The sequence below is a fragment of the Rhinolophus hipposideros genome (assembly GCF_964194185.1).
Source record: "Rhinolophus hipposideros genome assembly, chromosome: 3".
In the NCBI taxonomy this organism is placed as follows: domain Eukaryota; kingdom Metazoa; phylum Chordata; class Mammalia; order Chiroptera; family Rhinolophidae; genus Rhinolophus; species Rhinolophus hipposideros.
The window spans coordinates 97,002,606-97,019,020 of NC_138049.1; the positions used below are offsets into that span (position 1 = coordinate 97,002,606).

Sequence of the window (16,415 nt, forward strand, 5' to 3'; positions counted from 1 at the left end):
GCTCGTGTTTCTGGAATCACCTTCCCCAGGACAGACCTGTCCTAGGCCTTGTTCCTTGCTGACTATTGATAGATTCGTGTGTCCTGCTTGCCAGGCAGTGCAGGTTTTTAAGCAAGGGCTCTCTGGGACACTATGCTCATTGCTTGGGTATTCTAGGGTAGAAATTCAAGGTGTCAGGTGGATATGAAGGGGGCAACTTTGGGGAGAAGGACTTCTGGGGGTTCCCTTCCCATCTCACCATGCAGGGGGCCATGTTCCCACCCTCCAGGGTACTAGCAGCCTTTACCTGCCTCCAGAAAACCCACATTATTGAACCTCAGTTTTAGCTCAGAGATCTATGAGCTACACAAAGCAATCTTTCTCTTTAAAATACATTTACCTTTTCCCATTTTCGGGGATGAACAGAGCAAGGCTTATTTCCTGCAAAAACTGAGCTCTTGTCATGATAACTTTTGCCTCATGTTCCTGTTCAATTACTAAGGGACATTTTTCATAAGTAGATTTTGAAGGTCAACAAGGAAGAGAACCAAACACGTTCAAGCATGTTGAACGAAAATCATGCTGCTTTCTAGGTTAAAAAAAAGGAATAAGATCTCTATGAACTGGCAGGAGAAAATCTCCAGGCTATATTGTGAAAAAAACCAAGTTGCAAAACTATATATATTTTCTTTTGTGAGGAAAAGGGCGGGTAAGAAATGTATTTCTGTGTTTGTTGATATATGCATAAAGAAATTCTGAAATGATACCCCAGAAATTAGTAAGAGGGATTACCTGTGTTGCAAGGGAGGGAAGAACTGGATAGATGGAGAATAGGCAGGGGAAGGAGATTTTTCATATAACTATAAGGTGTGCCAACAATGTATATACTTTTTAAGAAAGGATAAAACTGTATAATTATAATACTCGATATATACCGATTACCGATAACAAAAGATGAATACAAGTCACATTTGACTTCTGCAATTACAAGAGGCACTCACAGTGGTTACGGTCAGTTTCCAGATACTTCTGATGATGGCGAACTACTGCTTGAGACAAGATAACAATTCTTAAAATGTGTATACTTTTTTTGGCACCCCCTGGTATATATTTTTTAATTGAATTGCATAAACCTACAATCTATTACAAAATTAAATTTTCACAAAAGCTTGCTGCTTTGCACCCTGCACACTGCTGGAGCTGATCCTGAGATGGCTTTCTTGGCAGGTGAAGTCTAAGACGGTGGCTCAGTGTGTGGAGTACTACTACACGTGGAAAAAAATTATGCGGTTAGGGCGGAAGCACCGGACACGCCTCGCGGAAATCATCGACGATTGTGTGGTGAGTGAAGCTGCCGAGTCGCTGCTTATTCTGGCCCCACTCCCACCCCACACTCAGGTTAGTAAGTGACTGGTGTTTGGTTTGGCTTTGCTGTTGAGGTGGCCGCAGTGAGTGGGTGACAGGCCAGCTCTCTGCTGGGATTCAGGCCTTGACTTCCTGGTGTAGAGAGGTCAAGGGAAGGTGGCTTAGGGTTTGACCTGAGGCTCAGCATTCAGTTAAGGAGGTGAGGTAGAAACTAGGGAGTGAAGCCAGGGTGGTCCCAGCCTTGGGTGGTTGGTTTATAAGCAGGTGCCCTGGACCCCTGGCATGTCCCTTCCTGATCCTTCCACATCACGGATGGCACTAGGCAGAGAATGTAATGTGCCTCCGAAAGATGCAGGAGCCCTCAGCTTTTACCACAGCTTTCATAAAGCATTCCATAGTGCCAGGAGTGCTCGAGTATTGAGGAATTGGTGAGCAGGGTGTATGTAATCATTCTAATGCTCGTATCAACGTTTATCCCTGACCAATATCCCCGATCAATATTTCCTTCATTAGCAGACAGTCAAAATTGTCTGCATATTAAGATTAAATACATACTAAAGACAGAAGCTCAGAGTCATCTCTGAACCCCTTATGTGTGGCTTTGGTAATTAATACCACTTTTCATCTTTGTGAACTCTCTGCATCCATAGCCAGGGGAAATCTTCTCGCCCACTGTAGAAAACATTACCTACATGTACGTGTGTGTAAAAGTTGCATGTCTTTAAACAAGTTACTAAACCCCAGCCTCTGTCATCATCAGGGAACGTGTTTGGAACTCATGAATGGTGTGAATATTTGTAATTATATTTTCATTCCCAGTCGTGCCCCAGTCAGTGTGTTGGCACATGTGTGGATTATTCTCTTGAGCAGACATTTACATCGCACTTTCTACATGCCAGGCATTGCCCTAGGCATTTTATAAATATTGACTCATTTAATCCTCATATCAGTTCTCTGAGGTAAACTGAGGCACAGAGTAACTTAGCCATGGTCAGTGGCTGGTGAGTGTGTTGTCTGAGCCCAATTCCCTTGTGTAATACTTAAGAGAAGTCAAATGCAAATTCGCTTGAAGAAGTGTAAAAACACGTGGACTCATTAATGCTCTAAAGCCCAAGTAAGCCCAGCTATGAAATAGTTATGCATATGTAAATTTATATTTGGTCCCAAATATAAGAGAAAGTAGGTATCTCTGGAATAGAACAGAATTGCCATTTTGACCATCAGAGAAGGCCATATTCTGCAGTAAGGGTTTCCTGTGACCAGGGCTTTTGTTTGACTGATTAAAGTAGTGATTTCTTGTATCAGAATAGCCTTTTGTTCATCTGTGACCTAATGTTTAAAAAAGCAGTGTGGCCTCATCAGGTTCAATCAACTAAAACCAATTGAGTCCCCACAACGTAAACAGCAGTATGTCTGTAGCACAGTGGGTGAACCAGGGATATTAACTGGCCTCTGTCCGTATCCACCCCGCAGGAGAGCATACGAGTATATTCCAGTTGGGAAGATGTGACATACACAAGTGGAAAGTTTACCGTGAACCCCAAGAGTTTAAGAGCAGTATGAGATGAGAACCAGAAAGTCTTAGATACAGCCTTAGGCTCTCTCTCTCTCATCTAACTCCATCATTCCACAGCCAGACAGTTGAGGCCCAGAGAGGGCAAGGGGCTTTCCCCAGGTCACACAGAGCATTATTTCCCAAATGAGTCGAATGGACGGTAACCAAGGAAGCGTAAAGAATCCTGGCCTGGGAGACCTAGGACCTGGCCCCTAGACATGCTGACCTGTAAAATGGGGCAAATGACTTAGATGATTTGGAAAGACCTTCCAGTTCTAGAATGTTCTGGGCTCTGCCTGAGCCATGTTTTGGAAGAGGGCAAAATCAGAGGCTATGGTTTCCTAAGGCAAATTGGTGTCTCTTCGGCTTGGGTGTTGCCAAGGGCCTAGGACAGTGTCTGGCGTAATGGGCACTCAACACATGTCTGATGTGTTGAGTAAACATTTTTCCAAGGTTCAGAGCCACAACCCCTGTATAAACTCCCTGGAGGGAGACAGAGTGAAGAAGGAGATTCTGAGCGAGGAGTGCTGCTCAGGGAGATGTTACCACGCGAGGCAGAGGAACCATCGTGGGCCAGCAGAGCTGTTCAGGTGGATAGAAAGGCCCAGGCCAGCGTGGAGCTTTAGACTGAGGAGGAGAGGTTAAGACGGTGCCCGAGGACCCCTTGAGCTTATTCACCAGGAGCCAGGATTAGCATGGGTCAGGAGCAGGCACACCTTTGTGACCTGTGAGCTTAGGGAGAACACAAAGGTATGTGCAGACACAGCTCTGGCCCCCAAAACAAGAAAAGCCTCATTTAAGGCCAGCGCGGTAGCTCGCAGCTCCCTTCGGGGCACTGTGAAGGCGCACTCAGCCTTCTGAGGATAGTTCACCAGGTAGGGGTGAAAAGTTGGGAGCATGCAAGAACTGGAGAGGGTGCAGAAGATGCTATCCTAGGACAGGTTTCTGCTCTTGGTTCTCCATGCCTTTCTGGCGCGCCTGGCGTGGCCCTCCTGATGTGTGTCCTCAGTGTTCCATTAAAGAGACAGGTGACCATTCCCCCCCAGATGGAACATTCTCAGGTGGCTTAAGGACTTTTGTGGGGAGAAGGGGAGAGTTTGTGAGGAATGATTGCTCTTGAGGGAGTCAGTGGTCAGAGAGCCCAGCTGTTCACTCAGCAGGCTAGTTTGACTTTAGCCTGAAGCCATCACAGGCCCTCCCACCCTTGCAGACAGTAGAAGGTGGCCAGGGTGGGCTCTGTTAAAGAGATGGGAGGAAAGGATGCTGACCACACCTTCCTGTCCCCTGCCCATGCTCATGATCCCGCTCGGGACAAACCTGTACATCTGGCTGTGACCAAAATTGAGCACAATTCAAGGAATCAACTGACACAGTTAACTGACTTGGGAAGACAGCGATCAGGGCTCCAAGAGCAAAGCTCACCCCGGTCTAAGCGCCTTAGGTACTTACATCACGGTCCATTGATGACCAGGGGCATGTCCTCCTTCCCTTTGACGTTTACAGGCAGCTGGTTCTAATGGTTCTAAGAGGCTTAGGATCTCTGTGTTTGAGCTGAAAACCTAAGCCATGTCCAGGTGGACACTTGTGCATTTGTGGACATTTGCAGCCGGCCAAGGAGTGAAGAAAGTAGAGGTGCCGGAATCCGATAGCCCAGGTTTTATTTACATCTCAGTTTAACTTCTTGACCCACCATGTGGCCTTGGAAGAATTAGTTCTCTGGCCAGTTTTCCTCATTTGTTTAAAGACAAAACGTGTGTACAGGGTTGTGGAGAGGACTAGGGGTGTGTGTATGCACAGCTTGACTCAGCAGGCATTCAGTATGTCGTCATCACCATCGTTCGTAACCCTCACATTGGTCTTGGAGTAAGTTTGGGGCGTTGAACATTTGCAGTTTAACTTACAAATGTCTCATCATACGAATTCCATGTGCATGCCTGTGAAATAAAAATCTCCTCAAGAAGCTCTTGGAATTTATATAATATTATTAATCAATGTCACCCCCCAATAAGTTTAATTTTTTTAAAAAAGAAACTCTTACTGTGGACACTCCAGGCTTTGCGGACTATGTTAACATATAACCACCTCCCTGCCCTATATTTGCCCACCTTCTACCGATTTTAGAATATTACTAAACGTTTCATTTCACAGTACATCAGAAAATGACCAGCTTTTCGATACAGAGTTCTCCATGTTAGGCTTTTTGTCCTATCTTTGTATATCTTAGCCACCTTGGTGAGCCATTTGACTTGATGATAAATCATTTTGTGAACATGTATTAATCACCAATTGAAATCAAACCTAATTCCTGAAGAACCTAAATTCCTGAACCTAAATTCCTGAGACATATATAATGACAGTACAGTATAATTGAATCTGTAATTTTGTGGCTATATGGAACATTTCTTCTAAGAGTTCTTAAGCCAAAAAATGACATTGTGAGAAAACTGTAATTATAACAAGTACAATGAAATAGCACCATTGTCATTTAAAGTTATTACACAATTTATTTTACATGCCGAGTTTTGGGCCCTGGGCTGCTTAATGAACTGATATTTGAGGCCAAAAAGTTCCAGTTTTGTAAAGGAATGGAGTAAACCCTTGGAGTTTGACACAACGTGGTTTTACCTGAAACTCTTTGAGTTTGGAAGATGGTGGATTCCTAGGGGAATAAGACCACTTAAGTAAAATCAACTTGTATGTTTATATATTAGTAAGAAGCCTACAGCTTTTATTATAAATTACTGTAGATGTCTAAAGCCTACATCTGTATTCACTGAAGTCTTTCAGCAAATGTAGTTATTACTAATTAATCCTAATTAACTTATTAGAAACTGGGATCATTTCTTAAATACACCCTGTTACTACCTCATCTCAAATATGCATATATGATATTAAATACAGACACGACTGAGCCAGTGAGTGGGGTGCTAACTGCCCCGTATTATACTGATGTTGTCTGTCTCCCTCACCCCCAATCCAAACTGGAGAGAGGGAGCTTGTGGTTCTGGATCACAGAGTACCACTACTCTCAGAAGTCTTCACTCTTCTTGGAAATTCTTGGTTTTGGGTTCTAAGAATCATAGGCTCACCCAGAGTTACATCACTGTTGGGGGTAAACCAAACTGGAGCCCACATACTCTAAGCAATGGGTGTGCAAAGAGAGCGTGGCAGACGACAAATGACCATCAGGGCTAGAGGCAGCTGGGCATACCTTTCGTTTCCTCGTTTGTAAAATGAGAGGACTTTTTACAGCCTATTCAGTGACATAAAGCACTTTGTAAATTGTAACACAGACGCTGAAATGAGGTTGACGTAACGTAGAATTCCCTTTCCCTGGTCCTCAGTCCTTTCCGAGCCTGGAGGAGCCAGCTTCCCTCACCTCCCCCACCCCCACTGAGGACAGACAGTGCAGAATAAAGTTGTTAAGTTAGTTAAGCAGCGGATAGACTGGACCTCCTAGATCCCTGCCCTCCATCCCAACCCATCCTGGGTATCTACTCCTAGCTGCTCCGTTAACTTACTATCTTGTCAGCCTTGATGAAGGCGAGGCCCATCTGCTTAATTCTGCACATGGTTGCCCTTCTGAAGTAGAGAGAGAGGACATGGTAGCAGAGAGGATAATGATTCATAGAAAATATTTTTCTGTCACCCCAATAAGCTTTCATTTAAAAAATATTACTAATTACCCAGAGACTTGCCAACATTTCTTAATTAAATAAATCATACACTTTTTTGCCAGCTTAAAAAAAAGAAATTGGTCATGTGGTATCAGTCTGACCCATCTTTGTATAGTCCCCCCATCTGTCTCTGCATGCCAGAAATTTTGCTTGACAGTTTACCTACATTATTTCATTTGCCCTCCCTCACCCCCCAAAAATATTTGTTCTGATTCTTCATAAAATGCCTTGGAAGGCATTTTTCCTCCAAGCCCATGATTAGAGGCCAGGAAAAAAAAAAAGCACACGATAAATAAAAGGGAAGGAATACCCCCTTCCATTTTCACCCCTTTTCAAAGTCATTGTGGTTCATTCTCTGATTCTCTTTTCTGACAAGAACAGAGCAGGAGTGTATCAGAATACGGTGTGTCCCGTGCCTCTACAGCTCAAATCAACACCTCAGGTGTCTTGCATGGATGTGTGTGAGAAGGCCTATAAAACAGTTTATGATAGGTCTTTAGTCTCTCTCCAAAGGGTGCCGCCGTATTGTGATTGTTTGAAAACCCTCCTCACTGCTCTGGGGAGACAGAGTGAGGCAGAGAGACACGTAGTGGGGCAGCTTGCCTGGGTGTTAGTTTCAAGGTCTGGTCTGCTGGTCTCAAACAAGGGGGAGAAGCTCTCCAGGCAGGAGAAACCTCTCCTGTCTGCCTTAAAATAGTTTTGTATAAGTGATGGGACCCAAGGTAGGACAAGGAGGACTTCCTTGACCTCAGAATTCCATTCGCCCAGTGACCGACCTTGTAGAGACCGTGTCCCTCCCCAGAGGGTTCTGTCAGCCGTTCCTCATGCAGAAAGACAGCGATGCAGCCCCGGCGTCCAGCCCCTCTCCCCTCTCCAGGCCTGTGGGTTCTGTTCATCACTAAAAATGCCATTGGGGACTTTCTCCCTTTTGCTTTTATTGCCTTAACACTAGACAAGTGAAGAAGAAGAAGAGTTAGAGGAGGAGGAGGAGGATCCGGAAGAAGATAGGAAATCCACAAGAGAAGAGGAGAGTGAAGCGCCGAAGTCCCCCGAGCCACAGCCAGGCCCAGTCCCGGCTCCCGCAGAGGGGCCACCCCTGCAGGCCCTTGGCCAGCCCTCGGGCTCCTTCATCTGTGAAATGCCCAACTGTGGGGCTGTAAGTGTCTCTGCGTCCTCCGTCTTCCGGGGATCTGGGACTAGCGAGGGCCAGACATATGGCTGTGCCTGGCGTTTTGGAAGAAATGATGCATTTGAGAAAGGGAAGGGATGATGCATTTCTGCAGGGAAGGTTTGGCAGAGGGAGTTCCACGTTGCTGTGGTATCGTTTCGTTCATCCCATTGACTTACTCGTTCGGCCAGCAGATATTTCTGGAGTGTCGTGTCGTGTGTCCAGCACGGTGCTACGTGCTCAGAGGCCATGAAATAGGCCCCTGCCCTCAGGAAGCGTGTGGTTCAGAGCCGTTCAGTGTCGATACCGCCTTGGCCTCAGAACGGAACACTCCATTTCTCGATGCCTCTCTACTCCTCTGGGCTGTGTGTCACACCAGGTCATGCCCAGTTGATTTAAATACACTGGGAGCGCCCACAGAGGATTGGCCTTCTGTAACATAATTTCAGAGATTTAGCTCCACTTTATTTGTATTCTTTGGGGGAAACAAAAAAGATTTACTAGGCAAACTAATCATGTAAACAGGATGAAATGGGAGTTTGTGTAATTACTTAGCCTAGTATTTTTCAAGTACGGTAGCAGTACCATTTAGCTAACATAAAACCAGGTCACCATTCGATCAGTCTTAGCACGAAAGGAAGGCCTTACAGAATCTATACTGGCCTAGTCCAAGGCTCCCTGTGTATTTTAAAGGATATTTTTTTTAAGTTGTCTGCTTTGGATTCTCAATAACCCCCCCCCCCCGAGTCCCCCACTAGTCTGAATTAATGAGATTTCCCAAATCAGATTTCTTAAAGCCAGGCACACCTGCACAGACAAGTTTTAGAGGTATTACTCAACAAATGAACGTTTGGGGTGGCCAATTAGCTCAGCAGGTTAGAGTATGGGACTGGTAACATGAAGTTTGCTGGTTCGATCCCCTCACAGGCCACTGTGAGATGCACCCTTCTTAAAAAAAAAAAAAAATGAAAATTTTGCTTCTTTCACAAGAAGCTCTGTTTTCCTCAGATTAGCACTTATCTTTGTTTGTACATTATATAGAACAATACTGTTTTCCAGAGTGTACTGAATGCTGTTTATTGAGTCTGTCACTTAGATAAAGAAAGCAAGTCTTCAAAATATTTAGATCCTAAAGCAGAAATTCATTTGATTTACGTTTAAGAAAAAAAGGAAAAGGCTAAAAAAAAAAGCATGTATGCATTTTGCATTATCTTTGAAAAGAACATAAGAAATTGCTAGCTTGTTTCTATCTTTGACGTTGAATAACCTGAATGCTTCTCACCCATCATTGCCATTCTGTATAGAGCACTTCCGTATAGGGATAATTAAGATGTGACTTTAAGTGACAGTACTTCTTGGTGAATTTGTTTAGAAGTTGGATGCTTCCTCAAGTCATAGTTTTAATGTACAGTAAATTCTTGACCAAGTGGGATGGCATCTTTCATTTTTTCCAAGCAGAAGGGCTCAGCGAATACTTTTTAATGAGCTTTTCAAATCACAGGGGGAAAAAGCATGTTCGTTTTTTAATCCTTGACTAACCATGGAAGTTTGGGTTGCTAAATCAGCAATAGGTTTTTGTTTGTTTTTTCCCTGTAAGACCATAAATAGCTCATGAACTTGACACAGAGTAGCCACCTACAGCTGGGGGTGGGGGAAGGGATTCCTGTAGCTGATGTATTTAGCAAGCTGGGAGTCAGGGCTTTTGGAATTCGGGGTTGTGGATTATATCCCTTTACAACAGTGGTTCTCAACTGAGGATGATTTTGTTTCCCCGGAACATTTCACAATGTTCAGAAACATTTTTGTCACAACTGGGGAGGTAGGTAGCATCTGGTGGGTAAAAGCCAGAGATGCTGCTAAACATTCTGCACAATAGCCCCCCCGCAATAAAGTTAATCCAACCCCAAATGTCAGTAGTACTGAGCTTGGAAAACCCTGCTTTATGGCAAGCTTTGAAAAATTGTCAAGGTCTTTCCCCTTTTATCATCCTGTAATCAAGCTTCAGTAATGGGCTACTTATTGGGGTTTGGATGTAACCTTTATGTCAGCAGCCAATCACTGTTTTTCAAATTGTGTTTCTTAGAGTTCTAGGGCTTCCTGGGGTGGGGGGGAGCTCAGCAAATCGGCTCAATTTTGGGGTGCTGTCTCTTATTTCGACCAGAGCGCCTTTGCTGTTAACTTTCATCTTTTGAGTAAGAGCTGATTTGTTAAATTAGAGCAGGGAAAAGTGAAGAAAGAAAGAAGGAAAAGAAAGTGGAAGAGAGAGGAAACTCCTTAAAAGAAGTTTGAAAGCTAATCCCAACCCCCTCATTTTACAGACGGAAAGAAATAAGGTGGACAGAGGGGGAATGGCCTAACAGCCACCCTATTAGACAGAGGTGCTGGATCTACATAGCCCCCGAGCCTGCTGACTTCCAGCTCTGGCCTTCGCACTGTGCCATGCCACCTCTTGTCTTCTGGTTATAGCAACGATGGGGTTATTTGATTGGCACGGCATTTGTGGTTGTGCTCTTTGATCTCTACTTTCTATAGCATATGCCCCAAGTTTGCTCATGTAAAACCACTGCGCCATATCATTAGACACTGTTTCAAATATCCCATGTTTTACCATTGAGTAACTAATAACCCTAATTTCCTTTTCAGGACTGTAGATGTCATGTCACTCCCTTTCTTCCCCAGGTGTTCAGCTCCCGACAGGCACTGAACGGCCATGCCCGCATCCATGGTGGCACCAACCAGGTGACCAAAACTCGGGGTGCTGTCCCCTCTGGGAAGCAGAAGCCTGGCAGTGCCCAGAGTGGGTACTGCTCAGTGAAGAGCTCACCCTCTCACAGCACCACCAGTGGCGAGACAGACCCCACCACCATCTTCCCCTGCAAGGAGTGTGGCAAGTAGGTGGAATTGGACCAGGGACTGAATCTTAAGTTTGTAATGGATAATTGCTCCCTGGGGGTCGGGCCGAGATGGTTTCTTCAGCCAGAAAGAGAATCCAGACTCTCCAAATTCTTTCTCGTACCTTTCCTGGGGCCTCATGGTGCCTCAGGGTGGATGGACCTTATCTCTGACTCAGAAGAGGGTCATTCTGATGTCTTAAAGCCTAATAAGGATGGACACCTTCAGAGAGCAAACCTCAAGTGGCGAAACTTCACTCTTTTCCAAATATGGTAGATGGGACTCTGATTCCTGCTTCTTCCCTTCACACCCAAACCGTATTCACAAGTGTTGCTTTCTTTGCACCCTGCTGACTTTGAGAGTGGCTCTAAGCCACCTAATCAGGAACTCTCTGTAGCAGAGATAGCTTTCCTACCACTCCTGCTCATTCCTGCACCCAGGGCAGACATCACTAATTAATTACCGCTCTGTTTGCTACCACAGTAAGACAAGACTTCAGATCCTTTCCATCATAATGCTTCAAGCTGGCCCAATCAATTGATCAGAGTTAACTCACAAGATAAAACCCATTTGTCATCCATACTCTCTTAAGTATAATTTAAAACAATAACTAAGGGGGGAAAAACTGACAGTGGGTAGTAATAATAACAGCTAACATTTACTGAGCACTTTATATGCATGAGGTCATTGGATCCTTACACAGAAACTCCACGTGATGGCAGATTCTGTTTGTATCCTTGTTTTACAAATAAGGATTGAAAATTAGGTAAAATGACCTGCCCCAGGTCTTACCACCAATAAGAGCAGAGCTGAGATTTGAACCCGGCTGTGTTGAAAGACAGAAACTGGGCTCCTGACCACTGCTTCATCCTGTTGGTTTGCCTTGTTTATTTATTTACTTCAGGTAGAAACTACCATTGCTGGTAAGAAGCACATGGTTCCCTCCCACGGCCTCTAGTATAGAATTCCAGTTTACTTCTCAGTGAGTCTGCCTGACTGGAGGGGTAGTGCATGGTCATGAGTGACATCCTTTAGCACCCTGGCCGAGTTTCTCTGCCCATAATCTCCAGTGCCTCAAACGTGAAGAGAAATGTTACCTGGAGAGATCCTGACCAGGTGGCTTCTAACTCTACCAAGAGAATATCCCTAGTTATATGAGTGAGACCAACGGGGATCTCTATTTACAATACACATTCTCGTGGTATATTTCAGACAACTTAATATTAGCTGCCATTTATCAGGTACTCACTATTTGCCTGGTACTCTTTTAAAGGATTTTATAGGTATTAATTTCATCTTTGCAGTAGCCCCGTAAAGCACATACTTTCAGTAACTGCTGTTTTACAAGCAGAGAAACTGAGGCATAGAAAGGTTAAGCTGCTTGTCGCAGTGTGTAGTCGAGTAGGGATTCACACCATGGAGGCCGGTCCCCGGCCCATGCTCTAAGCTCGACTCAGTTCGGTGGCGCCTGCCAAAGTGGAACTGGGGGCTCTCTTCCCTCTTTGAATCACAGAAATGGGGGAGATGGATTTAGGTGTCAGTCCCCTCTTCTCTGCTCTGAACCAGGACGTGATACCATCTTTATGTCACCATGGAAGAAATGAACCCTGGGTTCACCGTTAAGCTTATTTACCTTAAATAATGAAACTTCCTCAGACTGACTCCTGTTCTCTACCACCCAATTTCCTTGGGGTCATGGAGGGTGGGGGGTGATCCAGGTCTTGACAGTTTCCTGTAAGAGGAGCCAGCATCTTCTACTCACTCTGCTCAGTTTGCAAGTCCTTATTCCACCAGGTGGAGACAAAGGACATTTTAACAAAAATTAGTATTTCCAGCTTCTGGTTCTTTCAGTGGCATCCATTAAATGTTTTTTATGTCTTGTGTTTATGCTGCTTGGGATCTCTTTCTACCATAATGCCAGTTAAGACTTGATGGAAAACAGAAATATGTTCTGGTTTTCCTAAGGAGGAATTAGCATTACGTAAATGTTTGCAGAACGCCCCTTTTAGCTGCTGAAATTCAGTTTTCAGCATGTCCAGTTGTGGTTCATCAACTCTGTTTTGACTGTTCTTAGAAATCATATGCTTTTTCCCTTTATGAGCTCAGGAATGAATAGAGTATTTATACCACCCACCCCTCCAAAAACAGGCAGTCTCACATCTGGGCAAACTTTTCCTGAAAAAGGCCCAGCTAGAATATTTTAGTATGCAGGCCATATTATCTTTGTCACAACTACTCCGCTCTGCCATTGTATTGCAAAGGCAGCTGTAGACAACACATAAACAAATAGACGTAGCTGTGTTCCAGTAAAACGATTATTTACAGAAACAAGCAACAGGCTGGATTTGGCCCATTGACCATAGTTTGCAGACTCCTTATCCCAGGGTTTCTCGACCTCAGCACTGCCATTTCGGGCCTGATAATTTCGTGTTTGGGGAAGAAGGGCTGCCCTCTGCATTGTAGGATTGTAGAGGCCAGAAGTACCTCACCCCACCCCCAAGTTGTGACAATCAAAAATGGCACCAGACATTGCCAGATGTTCCCTGCAGAGGCAAAATCATCCCCAGCTGAGAACCGCTATTTCATTCTAAAGCAAACAGTAGGAAATAATGATAATAGGATGACCAACAAGAAGGAGTCTCAGATGAAGAGGAGTGCTGAATGCAGCTCAGAAGTCAAGTACAACAAAGACAGAAGAGGGGCCATTTGATTAGGCCACACACAGTTACTGGTGGCCTTAAGGACAGCACTGGGCTTAGAGAGGGTGGAGGAAGGGAGGGGAGGAGCTATACCAAGTGTGTGCAGATCTTAAAGAGTCCTGACTGCGAGAGAAAGGGCCGGGGGCCTGAGAGGGATGATGGGTTGTTTTAAAATGGGAACTACCAGAGCTCTGCAGCCTGGGTTGGGGATTCTCAGATTGGTAGAGTGGATTTGGTTAGTGATGGAGAGAAAGAGGGAAGCTGCAGGAGGAGAAAGGGCACGTATTCCAGACCACAGGCGGACAGGAAGGCCTTTGAGAATTTTTCCTCCATTGCCGCAGGAAGGAAGCCTGACACTCTAAATGTGTTCCTGTCCCCATCTCCTCTCTTTGTAATGCTTGGAGAGGAGCGAGGTGAGGTGACAGGTCCCTGGAGGGTAGAAGGTCCTAGGGGCTCAGGAGCTGAGGACTCTGTCAAAGCCCCCCCAGACCATGTCAGACCATGCACCTGCTATTTCCTGTAGGACACCTGGCTTTCCAAGAACCCCGTTCCTTCTAAATTTCACATGCTTCTTTTTCTGCATTTTTAGAGTCTTCTTCAAGATCAAAAGCCGGAATGCACACATGAAGACTCACAGACAGCAAGAGGAACAGCAGAGGCAAAAGGCTCAGAAGGCAGCTTTTGCAGCTGAGATGGCAGCCACAATCGAGAGGACTGCGGGGCCCGTGGGGGCGCCGGGGCTGCTGCCCCTGGACCAGCTGAGTCTAATCAAACCCATCAAGGATGTGGACATACTTGATGACGATGTTGTCCAGCAGTTAGGAGGTGTCATGGAAGATGCCGAGGTCGTCCACACCGATCTCCTCTTGGCTGATCAGGATTCAGTTTTACTTCAGGGTGATACGGAACTCTAAAGCCCTGGGTGTCACCTAGAGACATCGAAAACTCACGGCCTCCATCTTCATCTTCAGTCAGGAAACCTGGACTGCCTGCTTGTTTTGTAACCATTTTAAACTACCTGTTTAAAAAGTGGTCATTTTATTCAGGTTGAGGGAAAAAAAAATCCAGTTTCTTTTCCTTTTTATTTAAAAAAAATTGTTTTTGTGGAAGGTTGGGGCAAATAAATAATTGGCACAACTCTGTGTAAGAGGTGTGCCGGTTCCCATGAGCTACAGTTACTGGTGACCTTGAGAAGAACACTTAGGCTGAAGTGCAGGGATAAGAGTCCAGCCGGAGACGGTGGAGGAAGAAGGAGCTACACCATGGGCTGCGTTCCCATGAACTCATTCCTGGCAGGGAAAGAACCTGACTTTTGTGTTCTTTGGCTTTCAGATGTCAACCATCCTGGCTGCCTTTTATCCCAAAGCTTGCAGTGAATGAGTGAGTGAGTGAAACACGCTGCCCTCTTCTTGCTGGGGCCTTGGGCCTTCCTTTCCCACTGAGTTATTTTTTGTTCTGACCTCATTTTGTAATTTGCAGTGAATTTGGCATCTCTGCCAGGAGACTGTGCTAGTGGGTAGCTTTCCCGAGAGCAAAGGAAGCCCTCGTGTGCCATGCTTTCCTCTAGCACACACATCATTTGAAGAGTTGACCAAATGGGAAAATGAGTTTTTTCCCTGCCTTGCCTGTCACTCGTTGGCCTGTTTCTAGGAACTGAGTACTGTATAATTTCAGGCTTAAACTGCCTGGCAATGATTTACTAAAGACCTGGTTCCTAGAGCAAGTGCAGTATCTTCCAATGTTCCCTGCGGACTGGGGGGCTCTGTTGTGAGCTCAGTGGTCTCAGAGTTGTGTTTCAGTGTGAGCCCCCTGGAGACCCGTTGGGAGGAAAATAACCCCAACTATTAAGTTGCCAGGGCTGTTTTAAGGGAGGGTGGTTGAGAGGCACACGTTAAATACCTAGAACGCAAAAAAAAAAAAAGAAAAAGTGTTCTTTTGCCCAAAAACTGAATCGGAAGAGCCCATTCTTTTTTACAACACTGTTAACGATCAGTGGAGTTGTGAAATGACTCTGCCATTTGGAAGTACTGTGAAATCTCGTTCACTTGGAATTTTGCTGTAATTCATCTGTGTTGGACCAAAGTTTACCTTGACGCTAACCATGATGAAAAGGGTTTTCTAACAAATTTGATAGCAAATAGGCGGTGTGATCAAAAAACACGGTGAATGTTTAAATAAAAATTTATTACAATAAAAGACACATTGCCATTAATCCGCCTTGAAATTCTCCCCCTCCCTTCGAACACACTTATCCCATCATTCTTACCACTTTCTGAAGCAGTTCTGGAAGTCCTCTTTCATGAATGTCTTAAGTTGCACAGTCGTGGCTACCTCGATGTCCTGAATCATTTTGACTTTGGGGAAGAGCCAGAAGTCACACGGTGCCAGATCCAGTGAATAAGGTGGATGAAGACACACTGTAATGTGTTTATTTGACAGAAATTGCCATATACCAGAAGCAATGTGTGACACGGAGTATTGTCATGATGGAGGATGATTTACAGCACACTTTAAAACGCACCTTCTCTCAACCATAGCTTACACTTGACTGACTAGACCGAACAAGTTGAAACTTGTCACACACTGTTACTAAGGTTCGATGCACCACTTCCCGTATTGAAGATCTTGCCTTTCTGTTAAATGGCACCCAGCAGCAGCATTTACCGTATTTTGTGATCACAATGGAAAGACTCTATGTCACGTATCACTTCTGGTACGGCAGTTTCTGTCAAATGAAAACATTACAGTGTGTCCTCATCCACCTTATTCACCAGATCCAGCACCGTGCAACTTCTGGCTCTTCCCCAAAGTCAAAATGACCATGAAAGGAAAACGTTTTGAATCGATTCAGGACATCGAGGCAGCCATGACAGTGCAACTAAAGACACTCATGATAGAGGACTTCCAGAACTGCTTGAGAAAGTGGCAAGAATGATGGGATGAGTGTGTTCAAAGTGAGGGGGAGTATTTTCAGGGGAATTAATGGCAATTAATCTTTTACTGTAATAAATGGTTTTGTATTTAAACATTCACAGTACTGTTTGAGCACTCCTCATACAAGGGAAATAGCATTAAAGCCA

The 16,415-nt window shown here is 44.8% G+C and overlaps 1 protein-coding gene across 3 annotated transcripts in view; it reads left to right on the forward strand.

Moving 5' to 3' along the window:
- Nucleotides 1-15,631, forward strand: part of TRERF1 (transcriptional regulating factor 1) — a 190,898-nt gene extending 175,267 nt beyond the window's left edge. For 2 of the 3 annotated variants that reach the window (XM_081033312.1, XM_081033313.1), the window contains exons 16-19: nucleotides 1,207-1,320; nucleotides 7,529-7,732; nucleotides 10,424-10,635; nucleotides 13,925-15,631. In XM_081033312.1, coding sequence (XP_080889438.1) covers nucleotides 1,207-1,320; nucleotides 7,529-7,732; nucleotides 10,424-10,635; nucleotides 13,925-14,249 — 855 coding nt within the window. In that variant the 3' untranslated portion in view covers nucleotides 14,250-15,631. The remainder of the gene's footprint in view (nucleotides 1-1,206; nucleotides 1,321-7,528; nucleotides 7,733-10,423; nucleotides 10,636-13,924) is intronic. The other variant, XM_081033314.1, reaches the window with a different exon arrangement.
- Nucleotides 15,632-16,415: the final 784 nt, after the last annotated feature.